Consider the following 16,114-nt stretch of genomic DNA (forward strand, 5'->3'; position numbering starts at 1 on the left):
AAGACCGTTGCTCGTCTTAAGATTGTAATAGCATATTGCAAAGACGAATATATACATACATACATACATACACTCACAAAATGGTTGAGTTCTCTCTTGTTTTCAAGATTTCAGCAGCAATTTAACTAGATGGGCTAATAATATTAGAAACATATGTAAATGGGCCGAATAATTGCGAATAGGCCCAATATAAATAATCTGAACCGTTTCCTTGTTCTCTGTCTTTCGAGTTTTAGACACCGAAAGCCGAAAGAGATGGAAGTGGAACCACCGGCCACCGCCTCCAACCGCTCCTCCAGACGGCTTCTCTTTGACCGCCGTTACGGCTGGGTGTAAATTGACTAACTTCATCAGTCAATTCCATTTTTCCAATTTTATTGGAGATAAAATTATGACACTGTGTTGTGTTGGCTTGTATTGTAGTGTCGACGACTGGAAGGACCCATCGGAAGAAGCTCTCGCCGGCGGACGAGGAATGTAAGTCCAACAAAAAATCCCTTTCTTACATTGGAAAGTTTTGTTCTTTGAAACTCAAGTATCTGTTGGAACAGGTTTTGTGTAGTTCCCTTGACGAAAACTCTGTTTCAGACAGCTTCACACTCAGTAAGCTTTCTCTACTTCCCAATTCCAGCAATTCGTAATCCGAAATATAAGAATAAAAAAAAGTTCCGACCTTTAATCTCATCTTTTGCTCGGGTTTGGTTTTACCTACCTCTTCTTACACAGATTAGCTCGGCAGTAAATTTTCTGGATATGAAGCTTCAGAATTTGAAAAATCCTATGCACAACCCAAAATCTAGTTTCGTAGACACTAGTGGAGATTTAAGGTCAGATTGAGATGTGTTGGATTGACATGTACTTGTGTTTATTGTTGGGATTATACTGCTACATCTCATCTATGTACTTTGTTGAAAGTCTTTTTTTCTTTTCTCTTTTTTGGCTTGTGTTCGTCACAAGACACCCAAGAAGACATTGTGAGATTATATGAATATTCCTTCCCTTGTGAATCCTATAGTTTTGTGTGTAATGATTTAGAAGCATATGTATAATCTAATTTCTTTATCAGTATGAAATGATGTGAGGCAAGTACCAATATGGTGTTTCCTTTAAATCTCTGTCCTTTGGTACAACTCTTTCAACAAGAAATAGGAAATAGTTATGTATATATTTACATTGGCTTCTAGTTCTCTAGTTAAAGAATAATAGGAAGTTCAAAATTGTATTCTCTGTTTGGTTCTACTGCTGTCTCAGCTAAGAAGCTATAGCGACGAAAGTATCTTCAGGACAAGGGATTGTCAAGTTACCAATGGGATGATCATACACCGGAACTCTTCTTCGGCCTTACTCAACAGAGCTTCGAATGAAGGCTGGTTCAAGAATGAAACCGGCTCCACATATCTCTTCTTCTTGCTCTCCCCTAGAATTCCTTTTGGTGTTAAAGCTGCTTTGTTTGTTGGAATCTTCTTTGCAGCCAAAAGACCTCGCATCAGTGTCATTTCTCTCTCAAAGTTTCTGACTTTCTGCAGATGGATCAGGGAAATTACTGTCCTAGTTCTGAGTTGTTGATTATGATTTGGTTTTGTTTTGAGATGAGAAACTAAGTGTTCTCTCTCTGTATATGTAAATCAATGAGAAGATTGTTCTGTGGCCTACAAGAGGTGTGGACATATGTATGTGCAGAGTTCACAATGGTGGGACATTGAAGCAGCACAGGGAGACTTTGAAGTTGTTGAACAGGACGAATCAAGAACTCACTGTCACACTGGTCTTAACATGGATTTGTCTGAGGGTAGAAACTGCAGCAACTCTATTTAAATGGGAGGGTCCTTCTTGGTCTGCCAAATTCACAAACGATCAAGTCAAGAGAGGCAAATCCATGTGCTATTAGGTGAGTGTTATGGACACACCTTGCTGAAACTCCTTTATTGATTAAAGATTAAGATTGCTACCTTAGGACTGTGGAGCTAACTTGCGGTTGGTGAGTTGTCATAATCAGCATTGACAATAGCGACATACAGCAGTCCACATAACCAAGAATGAGACAGCATGACGATCAGTGTGAGCCGAGGAACAACGACACGTTGTCCACCGATTAAAAGCAAAAGAACGTCGTGCACTTTTGAACATTAAAAACAGGGAGAATGTCATGCCAGAGAGAAATGGCCAGCTTTCTGATGCTGTAAAACTAAACGGCATGAGTTCGGTAACTGAAGGCGGCACAATGAGAGTTACACAAATCAAGCTCTTAGTGTGGGGTTTGCAGAGTATGTCTGTGGTAACTGATGAATCTACCCCTTTTGAAGAGGAACAATCTACCCCTTTTGGAGTCACAACTTGGAAAACGAGGAAACCAAAGAGTATATGTGGTCACTTAGACAAAATTCTGATTGCTCTGGCATTGAAGAGTGGTATACAAAGATCTCAAGGTTTACGTTGTAATTATCAAAATCTTATATTTCTCTGTAGAGCTTCCACGGATCTGCAATGGGTATGTTGGTTTCTTGGTATTCAGTATATGGTGGATGAACTTAAAATCTTTCTTTGTTCAGATGACAAACCTTGTAGTCACAGCAAGTGGAGGAGATGTGCTAAATGATAACTCAAGTGTCAATAGAAGAATTCTTGAGTTTGCTTTATATTAACAACAACTCACTAAAATGTGAGGAAGAAAAGGAATGTTACATCAGTCAAAAAAGACATCTTAGCTCTGTTTCACTTTCAAGGGAGAGAGAGATCATCTCTTCTTTTGTCTTGAAGAAAACGCATGGAAATTAAAGGGTTAGATCAACTGGTTCACGTGAATCAAGATCAAGTTCTGAGGCGAGATGCGAGATCGATGAAGATTTGTTCAGTGCAGGGAATAGTGAGGCCACCCATTGGGTGATCAAACCCAAACTCCTCTTCTGCTTTTCTTAGAAGTTTTTGAAAACAAGGGTGACTCAGGTACGTCACTGGAACCACGAATCTCCTCTTCTGCATCCTCTCTCCTACGTAAACCGCAAGGTATCCTTTTGGAACATCGGCATTGTTCGATGAGTGTGAGAACGATTTTATAAGTTGCTTTGATGATTGCAGCACACGAGACATTCTGATAGCCATTGTTAGTTTGATGTTCTGTAATCAGAAAGATTATTGCAAGTGAAAGTTTATTGCTTTTTACTAGAAAAGAAGTGAGAACTTGGAGAGCTCAAGATAAAGAGAAGATGGCTATTTATAGAAAAGAACAACACAACTTGAAGATAACCCCATTGGCCATTGGTTGGTTTACAGAATATCTTAATTAAGCCCATAAGCATCAACAAGCACATGGCTTTGTCCAATGATCATCTCCATGATGTTGATATGACGATACACAAACCACATAAGACTCAATATTAGATAGGCTAACTTTAGGTGAATTCAGTTCTTGCCACATAAATTTTAAACGTAGGTATCGGTATGATAACTAAGTCATGTGGTCCTGTCTTTTGAGATCAGTGAGAAGACCACCTTAATCCTGTCTTTTCATTATAATGAGAAGGCCTACTTTACTTATGATCAGGGACGTTATGATATTAGCTATAAGGACATATTCATAGACAAAGAACATGTGGAATCGCTCAAGATAACAATCTAGCTCCTAATGTAGACAATAACTACATTTTCAATAAACCCACCATTTTATGGATTAACTCCACTTGGCTAAACATCTTCAGTCCAAAACTATTTATCTTAATTCACATAACAATATCCTGCATTTTACTCTGTTGTTACTTGTTTACACATAAGCAAAAGAAGAAGAAGAGAAGTTTGCTCTGTTTTTCGATTTTCTTGGGCCTTTTGTGTCATGGGCCTGAGTGAGTTAGCCTATCTGCACTAGAAAAAGGACTCGGCTCAAACTTCAGTGAACAAGAAAGACTACGCTGTTAAAGCCGAACGCCCAACAGTCACAGTTCTATAGTTGATTAACAATGGACCATTGATCCATGTTAGTATGTGAGAACGGATGTTAGCAGAGAGCGAGCCATTAGGCACGTATGGTTATTTTAGGATTTAAAACCGTGACTTACATGTATGATTCCGTGTAATAAGATCAATGAAAAACCGACAAAGGCGTTAAACGTCAAACCTTTGAACCTCCTTATTTGGAGGAAAAATTGACCACCGATGTATATTTAGAAAAAGCTTCTAGCTATTCTTATAGTGCTGTCTCATTCTCGAGGTACCAATCTGTTTTTTTTTTTTCTTTTCTCTTTTCCTTTTTTTGTTTATTCAAAGACTCATGTTGTCATTTTCAGTTCACTATTCAACTGTTGATCATCGTACATATATGTCCATGTTCATATTAGCTGATTGTAACATAGACTAGTATCTTACTATTTGCAGTTGTTTTTTGGGGTCCACGTTCTTTGCTAATTTCCTGCAAACCCATGTGATGAAAAGACTTTACATTTATGTTGTGTGTAATTCGCTAGACTGTAACCAGCTCTCTTTTCTTGACTAAGACAAAACGAGTTTTGGGGAGATTGAAGATGATTTGCGTCTAAGTGTGGTTTTTGAATAGAGAAGACAGAGTTATATTATAAGAAGAAGACAGTTGAGGAAATGTCAGTATTATCTTTCACGTGGTTGAATAACATAAATCAGAGTTGTTCTTCTCTAAATAGAAATGGGGTTTTTGGGAAGATGAGATGTCTTGATCAAGGGTGAAGGGTCATTGATAGGATCTGCTCTGTTTTTTCTTTGTGAATGAATTTTTTTTTTTTTTTTAAAAAACATAGTACAAAAGAACAGGACAGGTCAAGAGTTTTATAATAGATTCCTCTTTCACGTGGTTGAATTAAAAAATAGAGATTTCCATAAAAAGAAGCAGACATGGATTTTGGGAGGTGAGATGTCTGGGGCAATACAAAAATCTGAGAACGACTCTGTTTATATATATTTTCCTTCTTTTTTAACGGTTATGTAAGAAAGAGGAAAGTTTGTAAGAGAGACAAGACAGCTCAAGGATAGAGGTAGGACAATAGTAACATGGAGTTCATGTGGTTACATATATGAGACATGTCTTAGTCTTTAGCTCTAGGCAAATTTATCCAACCTAACGACTCTTCTTATTTTTCTCATTTTCAATATCATATGACCAATCTCCTTCACAGAACATGCAAGCTTCTTCCTCTTGACAACGACGAGTCTCTCTCTTTATCTCTCTCTTTCTCTCTCTCTCTCTCTCTCTCTCTCTCTCTCTCTCCCTATAGCTCTAGTTTCTCTTTTGTCTGTTGACGTAATCGTGAGAGCTAAATGCTCGAAAGTTTTTACAGGATTTGAAGTGAAGAAAGGATGAAGAATAACGAAGAGAGTTTGATGTTTCTTGAGAAATAAAGCCAATAAGCTAAGTAGTGTGGGTTATTTTTATGATTTTGGATAAAGTCTAATGTCTTTTTCTAATCGTATTGTTTAATACAAAACACACATTACCATGTTTAGAACATGGTGACATAACATGATTATTAAGGAGAATCTTTGCGTTTTTTTGTTTCTTTTTTAATTTGTTTACAAGTAATGTGTTTGTTGAATGAATATTGGACCACAAAGGACTTCAATCATAACTTCATAAGCTAAAGGTAATTAATATAATAAATTGCATGCTTTGGCGTCAACTCTTTAACTATGCACGTAACGAAAACAAAGTGCAATATAAGGAATCTTTACAAGTACATATACTTTGTACTCGTTGGTACGTATATCCTCATTTCACTATGAAATCTAGTTAGCAAATGATGGTTATATTATTTTTCTTATTTGTAAAATATAAATTAGGAGCTAGAGAGAAGAGATGAGGGGAGGACCAAAATTAGTTGATTGATGATATACGCAATATGAATCTTTAAAAACTAGAATGATAGTATCATTATTTACTCTCAAATAATTGATGAGTTTGTTGAAATTTTATTGCGGGGTAGACCATTCTTTATTAGGGTTTTAAAAAGATGGTCGTCTTAAACGGCAATATCCATATTTTTTGAAAAGAGTTTTAAGTTATTTGACCAATGTTTAGTGTGGTTTTCGTAGGATCTAATCATATGTCAAAAAGTGTTTAGTAAATAAATCAATAAAACAAAACACATAAGGTCTAAAACATAGTATCATCCATGAAAAAAATTAACTAAATTCTTGACTATTTGAGTTAACGACATTACTCTATAGTTTTTTTTTCCATCACTAGTAGACGAATCCATCTAAATCTGATATTTTTGAATAATGAAGAAATTGAAATATTGGTGTAAGCTAGCATCCTCATTCTCCGCCATAAATAACCCTTTCACCATCTCTCCGCCATCTACACCTCAACTTCTTCTTCTTCTTCTCTCAAGAAACAAATAACTAGCTAGCGCCATGGCGATTAAGAGATCTTCAAAGCTAGCACAAACGGCAATGCTGAAGCAAATCCTCAAGAGGTGCTCGAGCTTGGCCAAGAATCAATGCTATGACGAGGATGGCCTGCCTGTTGACGTACCAAAGGGTCATTTTGCCGTCTATGTAGGCGAAAAGAGGAGCCGTTACATCGTACCCATTTCCTTCTTGAATCATCCCAAGTTCAAGAGTTTGCTTCAACAGGCAGAGGAAGAGTTTGGGTTCAATCATGACATGGGACTCACTATTCCTTGTGAAGAAGTTGTTTTCCGCTCTCTAACATCCATGATTGGATGTTAAGAGGGTGAGAGAAAGAGAGAGAGCTTATTTTTTTTTTTACTTATAATATAAATCAAGCTTTTTAGTTACCTTTGGATGAAAATTGTATCCAAAGTGTTTTTCCGAACTATAAACCTATGATGATCCGCGTAAAATGACCCTATTAGTGTGTGGATTATGTCAAACATGGGTTTTAGTTTGTTAAATCCTAAGTGTAGCGCCCTATATATGTTTGTTTCGCATTCAAGGGTTTGAGATGTAAACCTAATTTATTTTCCGCAAGCTGTAATAAATCGGAGTGATGGCTTGGGCTAATAAGAATTATAGTAGATATTGTTAATACTAGCTAGTTCTTATTCTTGTTCAATGAAATAAATTTATCGATCAAATATCTTTTTCAACCTCCAATTGGAGCCAATCAAGAAAATCTTTATTTTGCAAAAGTAAGTATACATAAGCATTTACTACAAAACTTGGAATGCTTCCTTTTATCGATAGACTCTAATTAATATTACCAATAGGTGATAACATATGGGACCATTTGAAATAATGAACAAAGAGTTTTAAATTTTATTGTCTCGAAGTGAGAAAGCAAAATATTAAGAAGACGTAGGTGAAGCAAAACATTGTCTCTAGCTAGTAAGTACTTGGTGCATCTATCACTACATAGTTATATCGACAAATTCAGTATATATCAAAACTATATAATTCAATGCACTTAGCATCGATACACTCTCATATGCACTTAGCTACTAGCCACAAATGGTGTTTGTATAGGATAGCAACTGGTCTGCATGATTACGTGCACATACTTCTTTTTTTTCAATCTATCTCTCAGGAATTAATATTGGCTAATATAACAAAAAAAACATATAATGATGAAATTGGAATATGAACGGACCAGAAGAAAAGCTGTAGATAGGGACAAAGATGGATGTAGCTACCAAATAAATCTGCAGAATCTATCGTTTTCGTCCCCTTCCGTACACGTTTTTTATTTTTTGTTTCTTGTTTGTGTTTTTGTGAGTTAATTTTATTTTATTTTCCTTTGAAGGTGCACCTTCCTATACAAGTTGTTACTGGGATACTCCTCTATTAAGTATCTTAGTTTTTTTTTTTTTGACAACGTTATTAAGTATCTTAGTTTGTATCTAAATGGATTTGAATATCTATATCCAAATCTTGTTGGCTTTAGATTACATAATTTCGTGATTTAGCCAAAAAGTGAGATTTTACTAGTTTTTTTTTTTTTTTTGAATAAAATGTTAATTTATATTCAAAACAAAAATAACTGTTTTACATCCATTGTTCTGAGCTGCATATAGCACTTAAAACCTGTTTTAGGAGCCAAAAATACAGAACCAAAAATAACAGAGCGTAGAGTGTTGGTAGATTTTACTAGTTTTGCTAAAAATAAGAAACAGTTTGCATAGTTTGACAAATGTAAAGTTGTTCGGACAATATCACTTCTAATGAAAAGCAGATGTATATTAATAATATTATAGACGTATGTTACTATCATGGTATAATGTTTGAATTTAACATATATGTGCGTATATAATCTTATATACATCTCACACATTTGTTTGCTGTTATTGTTGCTCTTCAATGATGGTCAATTCGGCATGTTCTTACTTACTGTTGAGCTTCTTCATCATTGTAAACCTAGACTTCAATCATTTCACAATTTGTATTAGCTTGGTGTTGTGGCCGGCCTGACACTCTTTTCTAAATCTCTTTTGTGTAAGCCATCACCTCCCGTAGTATCAATATTAACACTCACATTCTTTTTTCAGGCAAAGGATATAAAAGATCATGTTCAAAGACAAAAGAGGATATGAAGCCGGAGAGTGGTCTAAGCAAGAGAATCAGTTTAGTTTCAAATCGTTTGATTCTGTTGGTAGATCAAATATAAGATTAGATTCAGTAATATCTAGAAACCTTTAAACAACTGTCTGTCTCATAGAAATCCAAAATCCAAAATCCAAAGGGAAACAAAACCCTAACTGACAACAGAAGAATAACACTTAGTCCAGGAAGAGAGCCTCCATATATATGACCACTATACATATATATGTATATGTTTCAGGAAATTACAATCCAATTTCCCGGACATGTTCTATGAAATTCCCAAAACAGACTCTGCACATAAGTTTATTGTCATATATGTAACTTGAAGCTGCAGGTTGCACTACTTACCCTATTCGTTTGAAGTATGCTTTGCATTCATGGTGCTATTATTCTGATTGGAATGATGATGCATCTGCTGGTGTTGTAACTGGCTGATGCTAAGCTGCTGAAACATCTCTGGGTTTAGTGACGTCCTTGATATGTTAGATTCGCTGCTGCCACTTTGCCTGCGGTTCAGCTCCCCAATCACCCGTTTCAAGCGCTGGACTTCTTCAGTCAGTTTCTCAGACAAAGCTGTCAAACAAGGAAAATGTAACGTTACCTCTCTAGGACAACTGAGAGATGAACTAAGGATCAATAAATGTAGTAGCTCGACTCTTGAAAGAAAGATCAAAGCTTTTCATAGAGTGAATGAAACAAGACATATATATTGAGCCTCAAGGATAAACAAAAACTTAGGGCCAAGAGCTAATTTTCCAAGGACGAAGTCAAGGTTTTCCATACATAGACAAAAAAAACATTGTTCCTACTTAGGGCTGCGGAAACCCGAAAACTAACAATTTGGTGAAGGACATGATACTGACTTGGTTCCATAGAGTTCGAATACAAAACAACCCTAATGAGACTCAACCACCCTAATACAGAGAATAAAGAAGTTTGATGATATAATGTGCGTACCATCGCGGAGTTGTGCCTGCTGCTCCATAGCTTGAAGACGAAACTTCAGCTCACTGTTCTGGTTCGTCAACCCCATTGAATCTCTCTGAACACACAAAGGAAACAATATAAGACTACTGACTTATTCAAACAGGAAAGTTTGTGTTGCCTTTACTCACCTGCAAATGCGTGAGCTGAGCCGATAGGGTAGTGGCTTCCGTCTGAAGAGTCTGCACCTTGTGTTCTAACTCTGCCATATATCGCGTCTTCCGCTCCTTTGAGCGTGCAGCAGACACACGATTCGCCAAGATTCTAATGAAATGGTTAAATCAATCACTCATGTCACAACAACAACAACAACAAATAAACAACAACAACAACAACAACTCCAAAACGTTTAATGAAGCACCACTATTTCTAGTACCTTTTCACACGCTTAGGGTCAGCCATAACAATCTCAGCGAGTTTCTCATCAGCTGCAATCTTCTTCATTTCAGCTGCAGTAAACTCACCGTTTCCAAATTCGACACTGTAAGCACTTGAATTCCCTTCAGCTGAATTGGTTGGAGAAACTTTAGCGGATGAAGGTGGAAGCTTTTCATCAGCAAAACTCAACTTCTCCATGAGACTACTATCCATAGAAACACTCCGGTTATGTCTAGTAGTCGTTTCAATGTCTCCACCAGCTCTTCTCTTCACCCCTGAAGAAGAACTCACCGCAGCTCTCACATTCCCACTCGCACTGCTTTCTCCTTCAGAATCACTACTACTTCCCCCCTGACTCGTCTTCTTCGTCCCGCTACTCTCCATCTCCTCCACATTCTCATTACCATTGTTCCCATCTTCACCGCCAAACGAATTCAAGACATCAATGTTATCAAGATTCATGTAAGCCGTGAAAACATCATCCATAGCTGCTGCTTCTCTTGCCTTGAAGAAGCCTTCTCTTGGTTCTTCCTTCACCAAATTGGACCGATCTGAAACATCACCACCAGAGATGGATCTCTCCAAAGACCTGGAAGGAACCAAAGGTGGAGACTTTTGATTCTGAGCCACCGTTGAACTAAACCCAAAAGTAACATCACTATTCGCACGCCTATGAGACTTCCTCGGCGGCAGATTCTCCCCATCTCCAACATTCCTAGAGCTAGAAGAATGACACACCGTGAACGGCGACGGAGGCAGCTGCGACGGAGTGAACCCGGCACCGGTTATCTCCTCCACCGACACAGAAACCGGCGGGGGAGAAGGGTTCATGAACGGCGGGAACGAATCAAAGGAGAAGTAAGAGGAAGGCTGAGACAGAGAGCGAGAATGCTTAAGTTGCAAAGTCGCGGGGATCTGAGAGTAAGGAGAGACAGGAGGAATGGGAAGCGGAGGAGGTCCGGAGAAAGGCTGACGGAAGTGGTGGTGCTGCTGAGGGCGGAGAAGAGCAGGATTCAAGTGAAGAAGATTAGGCTTTCTCTGTTTAGGGATCGATGAAGACGACGATGTACCAGAACCAGAAGATGAATTCACTCTCTGCACCATATTGGTATCTGTATCACCACCAACACCAGCACCATCCATCATTTACTTTCTTTCGATTTCTGACAAAAACACAAACAAACAGATTCGATTATAATGTAAAAAAGACACAAACTTTAGAGAATCAAATCAAAAACCCTAATAAGATTATAAAGGTCGAACCTTTGGAGCTTTGGAGACTTGTAAAAATGGAGTCTTTGAAGCAAAAAAGATTGAATTGATATATAGCCAAGAATCGAAGGAGATAAAAGGAAAGAAATCGAGCTGCAAAGGAGTAAAAGACTAAAGAAAGAAGGGTATCTCTCTCTCTCTCTGTATATTTCTTTCTTTCTTTCTTACACCAAAATCAATGGCGCAAATAAGGAAGTAAAAGAACAAGACTCTTTGGAAACGTTGACCAAAGCAATCATCATCGACTGGTCGGAAAAAAGGAACATCCGAGAAGACTACTTTCGTCTATTTTTATATCATAATACTACTGTACTATATGATTTACTTTCATACTATAAAATAAATTGGATAACATTATAATTTTTTTTTTATAAATTAAAAAGGATTCAGCTTTATTTGAAACAGAGAGAACTGGATAAAACAAAACAGAGAAATTGACAAAGGTCACTTTATTTGTCTCAACCCTCACCTCACACCACGGTTACAATCATCTCTATTACTCTCTAGTGAGATAGATTTGTTACTCTCAACATGACCCCTAAACATATCAATTAACATTAAAATTTTTAAGAAAACTAGAACTTCATATCTTTGATCCGATGATATAGGATTTTTTTTTTTTTTTTTTTGGTAAATTAAAGATGATGATATAGGGTTTTGTCAAAGCCACCTCAACTTCTTTAGGTCTGTCCATCCAAACCAAAGTTTGACTGCTGCTGATTGAACTCGTTGAACTGATTGAACTGGTTGATGTTGACTTGCTGGAACATGTTTTGGTCCTGTAGCTGCTGCATGTTTTGGTCTTGCGGCTGCTGTATGTTTTGGTCCTGCGGCTGCTCCATGTTTTGGTCCTGTGGCTGCTTCATGTTTTGGTCCTGTGGCTGCTGTATGTTTTGGTCCAGTGGCTGCTTCATGTTTTGGTCCTGTGGCTGCTGCATGTTTGATCCCTCGACTTGGGCCTCGTTTGGCTTCACCTGCTGATACAACGTCTCGCCTGCTGCCAACTTCAGCAGCTTGATTTCAGCACACAACTGTTCGTTCACGGCTAATGCCTCCTTTAGCCGCCGTTGAGTGTCGTCTACACTAGCTTCTCCGTTCGAGGCTAATGGCTCCTTTAGCCGTTGAGCGTCTTCGTCTACACTAGCTTGTTCGTGCAAGGCTAATGCCGCCTTCAGCTTTGAGATTTCTGCACACAATTATTGTTCAGTCAAGCCAGCAGTGACAACATAGGAAACGGAAATTCCAATATCTCCACAGTTTTATAAAAAGGTGGCCAGGGCTAAGACAATAATCTCATCCAAGAATCTATATGCATATGGAAATTCATAACATTTATTATAGATATATTGCAGAAAGAATTAAGTGGTTGAAGCATCGATATTAATTTTTAAAAAATGAAGATGACGTACCATCACGAAATTGTTCCTCTCTCTCCCTGTAGAAAGCTTGAATCTTCATTTCCTTATTCTCGTACGTCATTATCATGTTGTTTTTCTGCAGCTTATGCAACAAAAACAGCACATAAATTCTTATAGGAACCACTTAGATATGACAAAATAGATGGTTGTTAATGTGATATATATATGTCTCGATCGATCGATCACCTCCAAATCCGCAACTGTACGAGACACTGTATCATGTTGGCTTTCGAGAGCCTTTAGTTTGTTTACCATATTAAGTATCTGTAAGTCCTTCCTCTTCTTTGAACGTGCAGCTGACGCTCGGTTTGCCAAGATTCTAAAAAGAGCATATCCACAATATGGAAATATATCACAAAACCATCATATATATATGTGTTCATCAAAAAAAAAAAAAAAAAAAAAAACATTGGTTACCTTCTCATTTTCTTAGCTTCAGGAGTTTCAACCTCACTGATGTCGTCGGCGATCCTAATTCCAGAAGAAGTATGCTGGCGTTTTCCAGGAACCGGAAGATTCCCTGAAAGAGACGGAGATTTCTTTATCATGTCATTGAAACAACCACCCTTTGGAACACGCTGGTAGAAAGGATCAATGTCTTTGCCTGCTTTTCTCTTCACACCCAAACCCGAAGTAGTCGGTCCAGTCTTAAACCTGTTCTCATTAGCATTGCTTCCACCCTCCGAATGGCTACCAGTTATCATCATCACCTCATTGACATTATTATTCTCACTACCACTACCGCTAGCATTATTATTATGATTAGTGTTATCCAGAATCATAAACTCATTGCTGCCGTTGTTATCATATGTCCACTCTACAGCGCCTTCCTTCATAAGATCTGGTTGCCGCGGAGGGATCCTTGAATTGATCCTACTAAGGATTCCACTGTCGGTCCGTTTATGAGACTTTCTCCGTGGCTGCGTATTGCTGCCGGATGCACTCATGGAGTTAGTAGACGCCTTGACCGGAACCCGAGGAGGTTTACGGTTAGACCAAGCGGAAGAAGGCGGCAACGAGGAGTAGACAGACGATGGCGGTAAGGACGAGGACACAGGCGCCGGCTGAAAAGGAAAAGGGTTTTGGTTGAACCCATTGGAAGAAGAGCCTTTCTTCTGCACTTGTGCTGACGGAGAGGTAGGGTATCTCGGCGGCTTACTAAGGGATAAAGACGGAGAATGGGTAACCGACGGCACCGAGGAGCAGACAGGCAACGACGGTAAGGACACAGGCGCCGGTGAGGAAGAGAGCTCGGTCACCGGCGTAAATGAGGAGTTGTCCGGCTCAGGCTGAGTTACCGGCACAAATGAGGAGTTTTCCGGCTCAAGCTGAGTCACCGGCGTAAATGAGGAGTTTCCCGGCTCAAACTGAGTCGCCGGCGTAAATGAGGAGTTGTCCGGCTCATGCTGAGTCACCGGCATAAATGAGGAGTTGTCCAGAGTAGGCTGAGTCACCGACATAAATGAGGAGTTGTCCGTAGTAGGCTGAGTCACCAACGTAAATGAGGAGTTTTCCGGCGCAGGCTGAGTCACCGGCGTAAAAGATGAGTTGACAGGCGCCGGATCAATCGGCGTAAATGTGGAGTAGCCAAGCGCCGGTTGGGTCACCTGCGAATAAGATGAGTAGACAGGCGCCGGTTGAGTCCCCGGCGTAAATGATGAATACATAAGCGAAGGCGGTAAGGACGAGAACAAAGGCTCCGGCTGAGTCATCAGCGGACCTGAGTAGTAGACAGGCGACGGCTGTTGGGACGAGAACACAGGCGAAGGCTGATCAGTCAACTGTGGACATGAGTAGTAGACGTCAGGCGACAGCTGTTGGGACGAGAACACAGGCGCAGGCGGACATGAGTAGTAGACAGGCGACGGTTGAAAGGACGAGAGAACAGGCGCCGGCTGCATCACCGACCGTGGTCCAGGGTTGGAATGGTTAAAAGAATCACGATGGAACAACGACCGAGAAGGACCCACCGGAAGAGAGGAAGACGACTGAGAAGGACGCACCGGCGGACGGGACGAAGATGGAGAAGACCGGTGCACTTGTGCCAATGAAGTATGGAACGACGTTGATGAAGGACTCATCTGGGGCATGTAGGAGAAGGTAGTCAACGGCTGAGTACTCCTTGGTCCGGGGCTGAAGTGCGGCGACCCGGCTGGGTAACGGGTCAGTGGGGGGACCTGAGAATACGGCGAAACAGGTGACACAGGCGAAACAGGTGACACGTCATCATTGCTAAGTAGATTCTGGTAGTATTGGATGTTGAAAGGACTCATATCGCCTTGTTCATCCATCCTTCAAAAGATTTGGACAACGGAAAGATACACGTCACTCGTTTTTTTCTTACAGATGATATATCAAACAAAAAAACAAATCCATAAAATTGGGAAAAAAATAAAAAGTTAATAGTTCAAAGCTAATCAAAGATCTCTGTTTCTCAGTCGAGATTTTCAGATTATGGGTAAGAGAGACAAAAGATTGAAACTTTTGAGTAAGAAATAAAAAGAGTAGAGAGAGTAAAAGACCTGAGCTGCAACAATGGACTAGGACAGTTGATAAAAAGAACCTTTGTGGATATGATTGGTGTTGTCTGGATTTGATAGATTGCACGAAGCCTCCTTTTATAGTGGTAACGACCTGGTTACGACAAAGATTCCCATGTTTTTCACCATATGCCATTTTTTTTTAAGTTTTATGATTATTTTATTTGTTTTTTTAACTTTTTATATTTTTCTTCTATAAAATATAAAGTCTCACTCTTTTATGTCCATATATTAATCTTCACTAATTAAGAGATACCTTTTAATTTTAAGCTAATTTGGATTTTTATGGGCCACATTTGTCGAGCACACATTAATTAATTGTCGTTATTCAGTTAATTCATAATATTTTATGTATAGCAAAATCTATTTTTGGTCTTTAACAGTTAATGTATATAATGATTTGCACAAAGCTCACGCTGCTACTCAACAAAAAAAAAGGTCCACAATTTCTCTATAAATGATATATACCACATTTGGGCAAAATATTATTAAATTTGGGGTAAATCACTTCAAAAAGTAATACTCTATCCTAGACCAATTGCATAGCACCTATTTTGGGTAAATCACTTTAAAGTCATTTTACTACTTTTGTCTCTTCGGTTTTCTTTTTGTGATTGGTTCTATAAAAAAGCTTTGTACAGCTCAGATAAATTTTTAAAAAATTCTCATTTGGGCCATGAACACAAAGTACAATGTAGCAATCATGTTCGGTAAAGGGATAAATGGGTCCCTGTTTGGAAGTGTAAAACAAAACACAACCAAAAGGCCCGACACAGGTGTATGACACAAGTGAGAACTGTTGTGTCTAGTGAACTATAGAAGTCCGGACTACGAGCTAGCGCTTAGGTGGAGAAATGAATAAGAGGACTTCCTTGCTGAAAGTGCACGTTCCAAAACATATCTTTATCCATTTATATATAAGAAAATGAAACTTTGTGGGGAGTTTCAAGTTTGGTAGTTAAACCGATAATGACGTTGACTCAGTACATATTTGAGTATTCT

At 38.8% G+C, this 16,114-nt stretch overlaps 4 protein-coding genes and 2 pseudogenes across 8 annotated transcripts; 2 read left to right on the plus strand and 4 right to left on the minus strand.

Moving 5' to 3' along the window:
* Positions 1-80: 80 nt before the first annotated feature.
* Positions 81-1,049, plus strand: LOC109126263 (uncharacterized). 2 transcript variants are annotated; one of them, XM_019229522.2, is made up of 4 exons: positions 81-332; positions 424-477; positions 552-603; positions 727-1,049. In XM_019229522.2, exons 1-4 carry the CDS (start codon positions 160-162, stop codon positions 835-837), a joined length of 390 nt encoding a protein of 129 aa, XP_019085067.2. In that variant the 5' UTR covers positions 81-159; the 3' UTR covers positions 838-1,049. The 2 variants fall into 2 exon arrangements, with proteins under 2 accessions (XP_019085067.2, XP_087320028.1); XM_087463902.1 differs by having other exon boundaries at positions 732-1,049.
* Positions 1,050-1,078: 29 nt separating this feature from the next.
* LOC147939241 (auxin-responsive protein SAUR23 pseudogene) lies at positions 1,079-1,637 on the minus strand (annotated as a pseudogene).
* Positions 1,638-2,611: 974 nt separating this feature from the next.
* LOC109126264 (auxin-induced protein X15) lies at positions 2,612-3,188 on the minus strand. The gene has a single exon (XM_019229523.2). It carries the CDS (start codon positions 3,097-3,099, stop codon positions 2,809-2,811), a length of 291 nt encoding a protein of 96 aa, XP_019085068.1. The 5' UTR covers positions 3,100-3,188; the 3' UTR covers positions 2,612-2,808.
* A 3,052-nt stretch (positions 3,189-6,240) lies between these two features.
* On the plus strand, positions 6,241-7,014 carry LOC104713565 (protein SMALL AUXIN UP-REGULATED RNA 12 pseudogene; annotated as a pseudogene).
* A 1,597-nt stretch (positions 7,015-8,611) lies between these two features.
* Positions 8,612-11,581, minus strand: LOC104713566 (bZIP transcription factor 30). The gene is made up of 5 exons (XM_010430718.3): positions 11,146-11,581; positions 9,881-11,045; positions 9,636-9,768; positions 9,478-9,562; positions 8,612-9,093 (listed from the first exon to the last, which is right to left on the minus strand). The coding sequence occupies exons 2-5, from the start codon at positions 11,026-11,028 to the stop codon at positions 8,870-8,872; spliced, it is 1,590 nt and encodes a 529-aa protein (XP_010429020.1). The 5' UTR covers positions 11,029-11,045; positions 11,146-11,581; the 3' UTR covers positions 8,612-8,869.
* A 7-nt stretch (positions 11,582-11,588) lies between these two features.
* On the minus strand, positions 11,589-15,240 carry LOC147939242 (uncharacterized). 4 transcript variants are annotated; one of them, XM_087463905.1, is made up of 6 exons: positions 15,095-15,221; positions 13,177-14,864; positions 12,990-13,092; positions 12,759-12,891; positions 12,564-12,654; positions 11,589-12,340 (listed from the first exon to the last, which is right to left on the minus strand). In XM_087463905.1, the coding sequence occupies exons 2-6, from the start codon at positions 14,861-14,863 to the stop codon at positions 11,835-11,837; spliced, it is 2,520 nt and encodes an 839-aa protein (XP_087320031.1). In that variant the 5' UTR covers position 14,864; positions 15,095-15,221; the 3' UTR covers positions 11,589-11,834. The 4 variants fall into 4 exon arrangements, with proteins under 4 accessions (XP_087320031.1, XP_087320029.1, XP_087320032.1 ...); XM_087463906.1 differs by having other exon boundaries at positions 11,702-12,340; positions 12,564-12,648; XM_087463903.1 differs by having other exon boundaries at positions 12,990-14,864; positions 15,095-15,240.
* Positions 15,241-16,114: the final 874 nt, after the last annotated feature.

This window comes from Camelina sativa, chromosome 9, assembly GCF_030686135.1.
Source record: "Camelina sativa cultivar CO46 ecotype springtype chromosome 9, ASM3068613v1".
NCBI classification, from domain to species: domain Eukaryota; kingdom Viridiplantae; phylum Streptophyta; class Magnoliopsida; order Brassicales; family Brassicaceae; genus Camelina; species Camelina sativa.

Coding starts and splice junctions, on each gene's coding strand:
- LOC109126263 (XM_019229522.2), top strand. CDS start 160: ATGGGCCGAATAATTGCGAATAGGCCCAATATAAATAATCTGAACCGT. Junction 478..551: donor CTCGCCGGCGGACGAGGAAT/GTAAGTCCAACA, acceptor CTGTTGGAACAG/GTTTTGTGTAGTTCCCTTGA. Junction 604..726: donor TTCAGACAGCTTCACACTCA/GTAAGCTTTCTC, acceptor CTTCTTACACAG/ATTAGCTCGGCAGTAAATTT.
- LOC109126264 (XM_019229523.2), bottom strand. CDS start 3,099: ATGGCTATCAGAATGTCTCGTGTGCTGCAATCATCAAAGCAACTTATA.
- LOC104713566 (XM_010430718.3), bottom strand. CDS start 11,028: ATGATGGATGGTGCTGGTGTTGGTGGTGATACAGATACCAATATGGTG. Junction 9,563..9,635: donor CTCAGCTCACGCATTTGCAG/GTGAGTAAAGGC, acceptor TTGTGTGTTCAG/AGAGATTCAATGGGGTTGAC. Junction 9,094..9,477: donor GCAGGCACAACTCCGCGATG/GTACGCACATTA, acceptor CTTGTTTGACAG/CTTTGTCTGAGAAACTGACT.
- LOC147939242 (XM_087463903.1), bottom strand. CDS start 14,863: ATGGATGAACAAGGCGATATGAGTCCTTTCAACATCCAATACTACCAG. Junction 12,655..12,758: donor GTACAGTTGCGGATTTGGAG/GTGATCGATCGA, acceptor TTGTTGCATAAG/CTGCAGAAAAACAACATGAT. Junction 12,341..12,563: donor AGAGGAACAATTTCGTGATG/GTACGTCATCTT, acceptor AATTGTGTGCAG/AAATCTCAAAGCTGAAGGCG.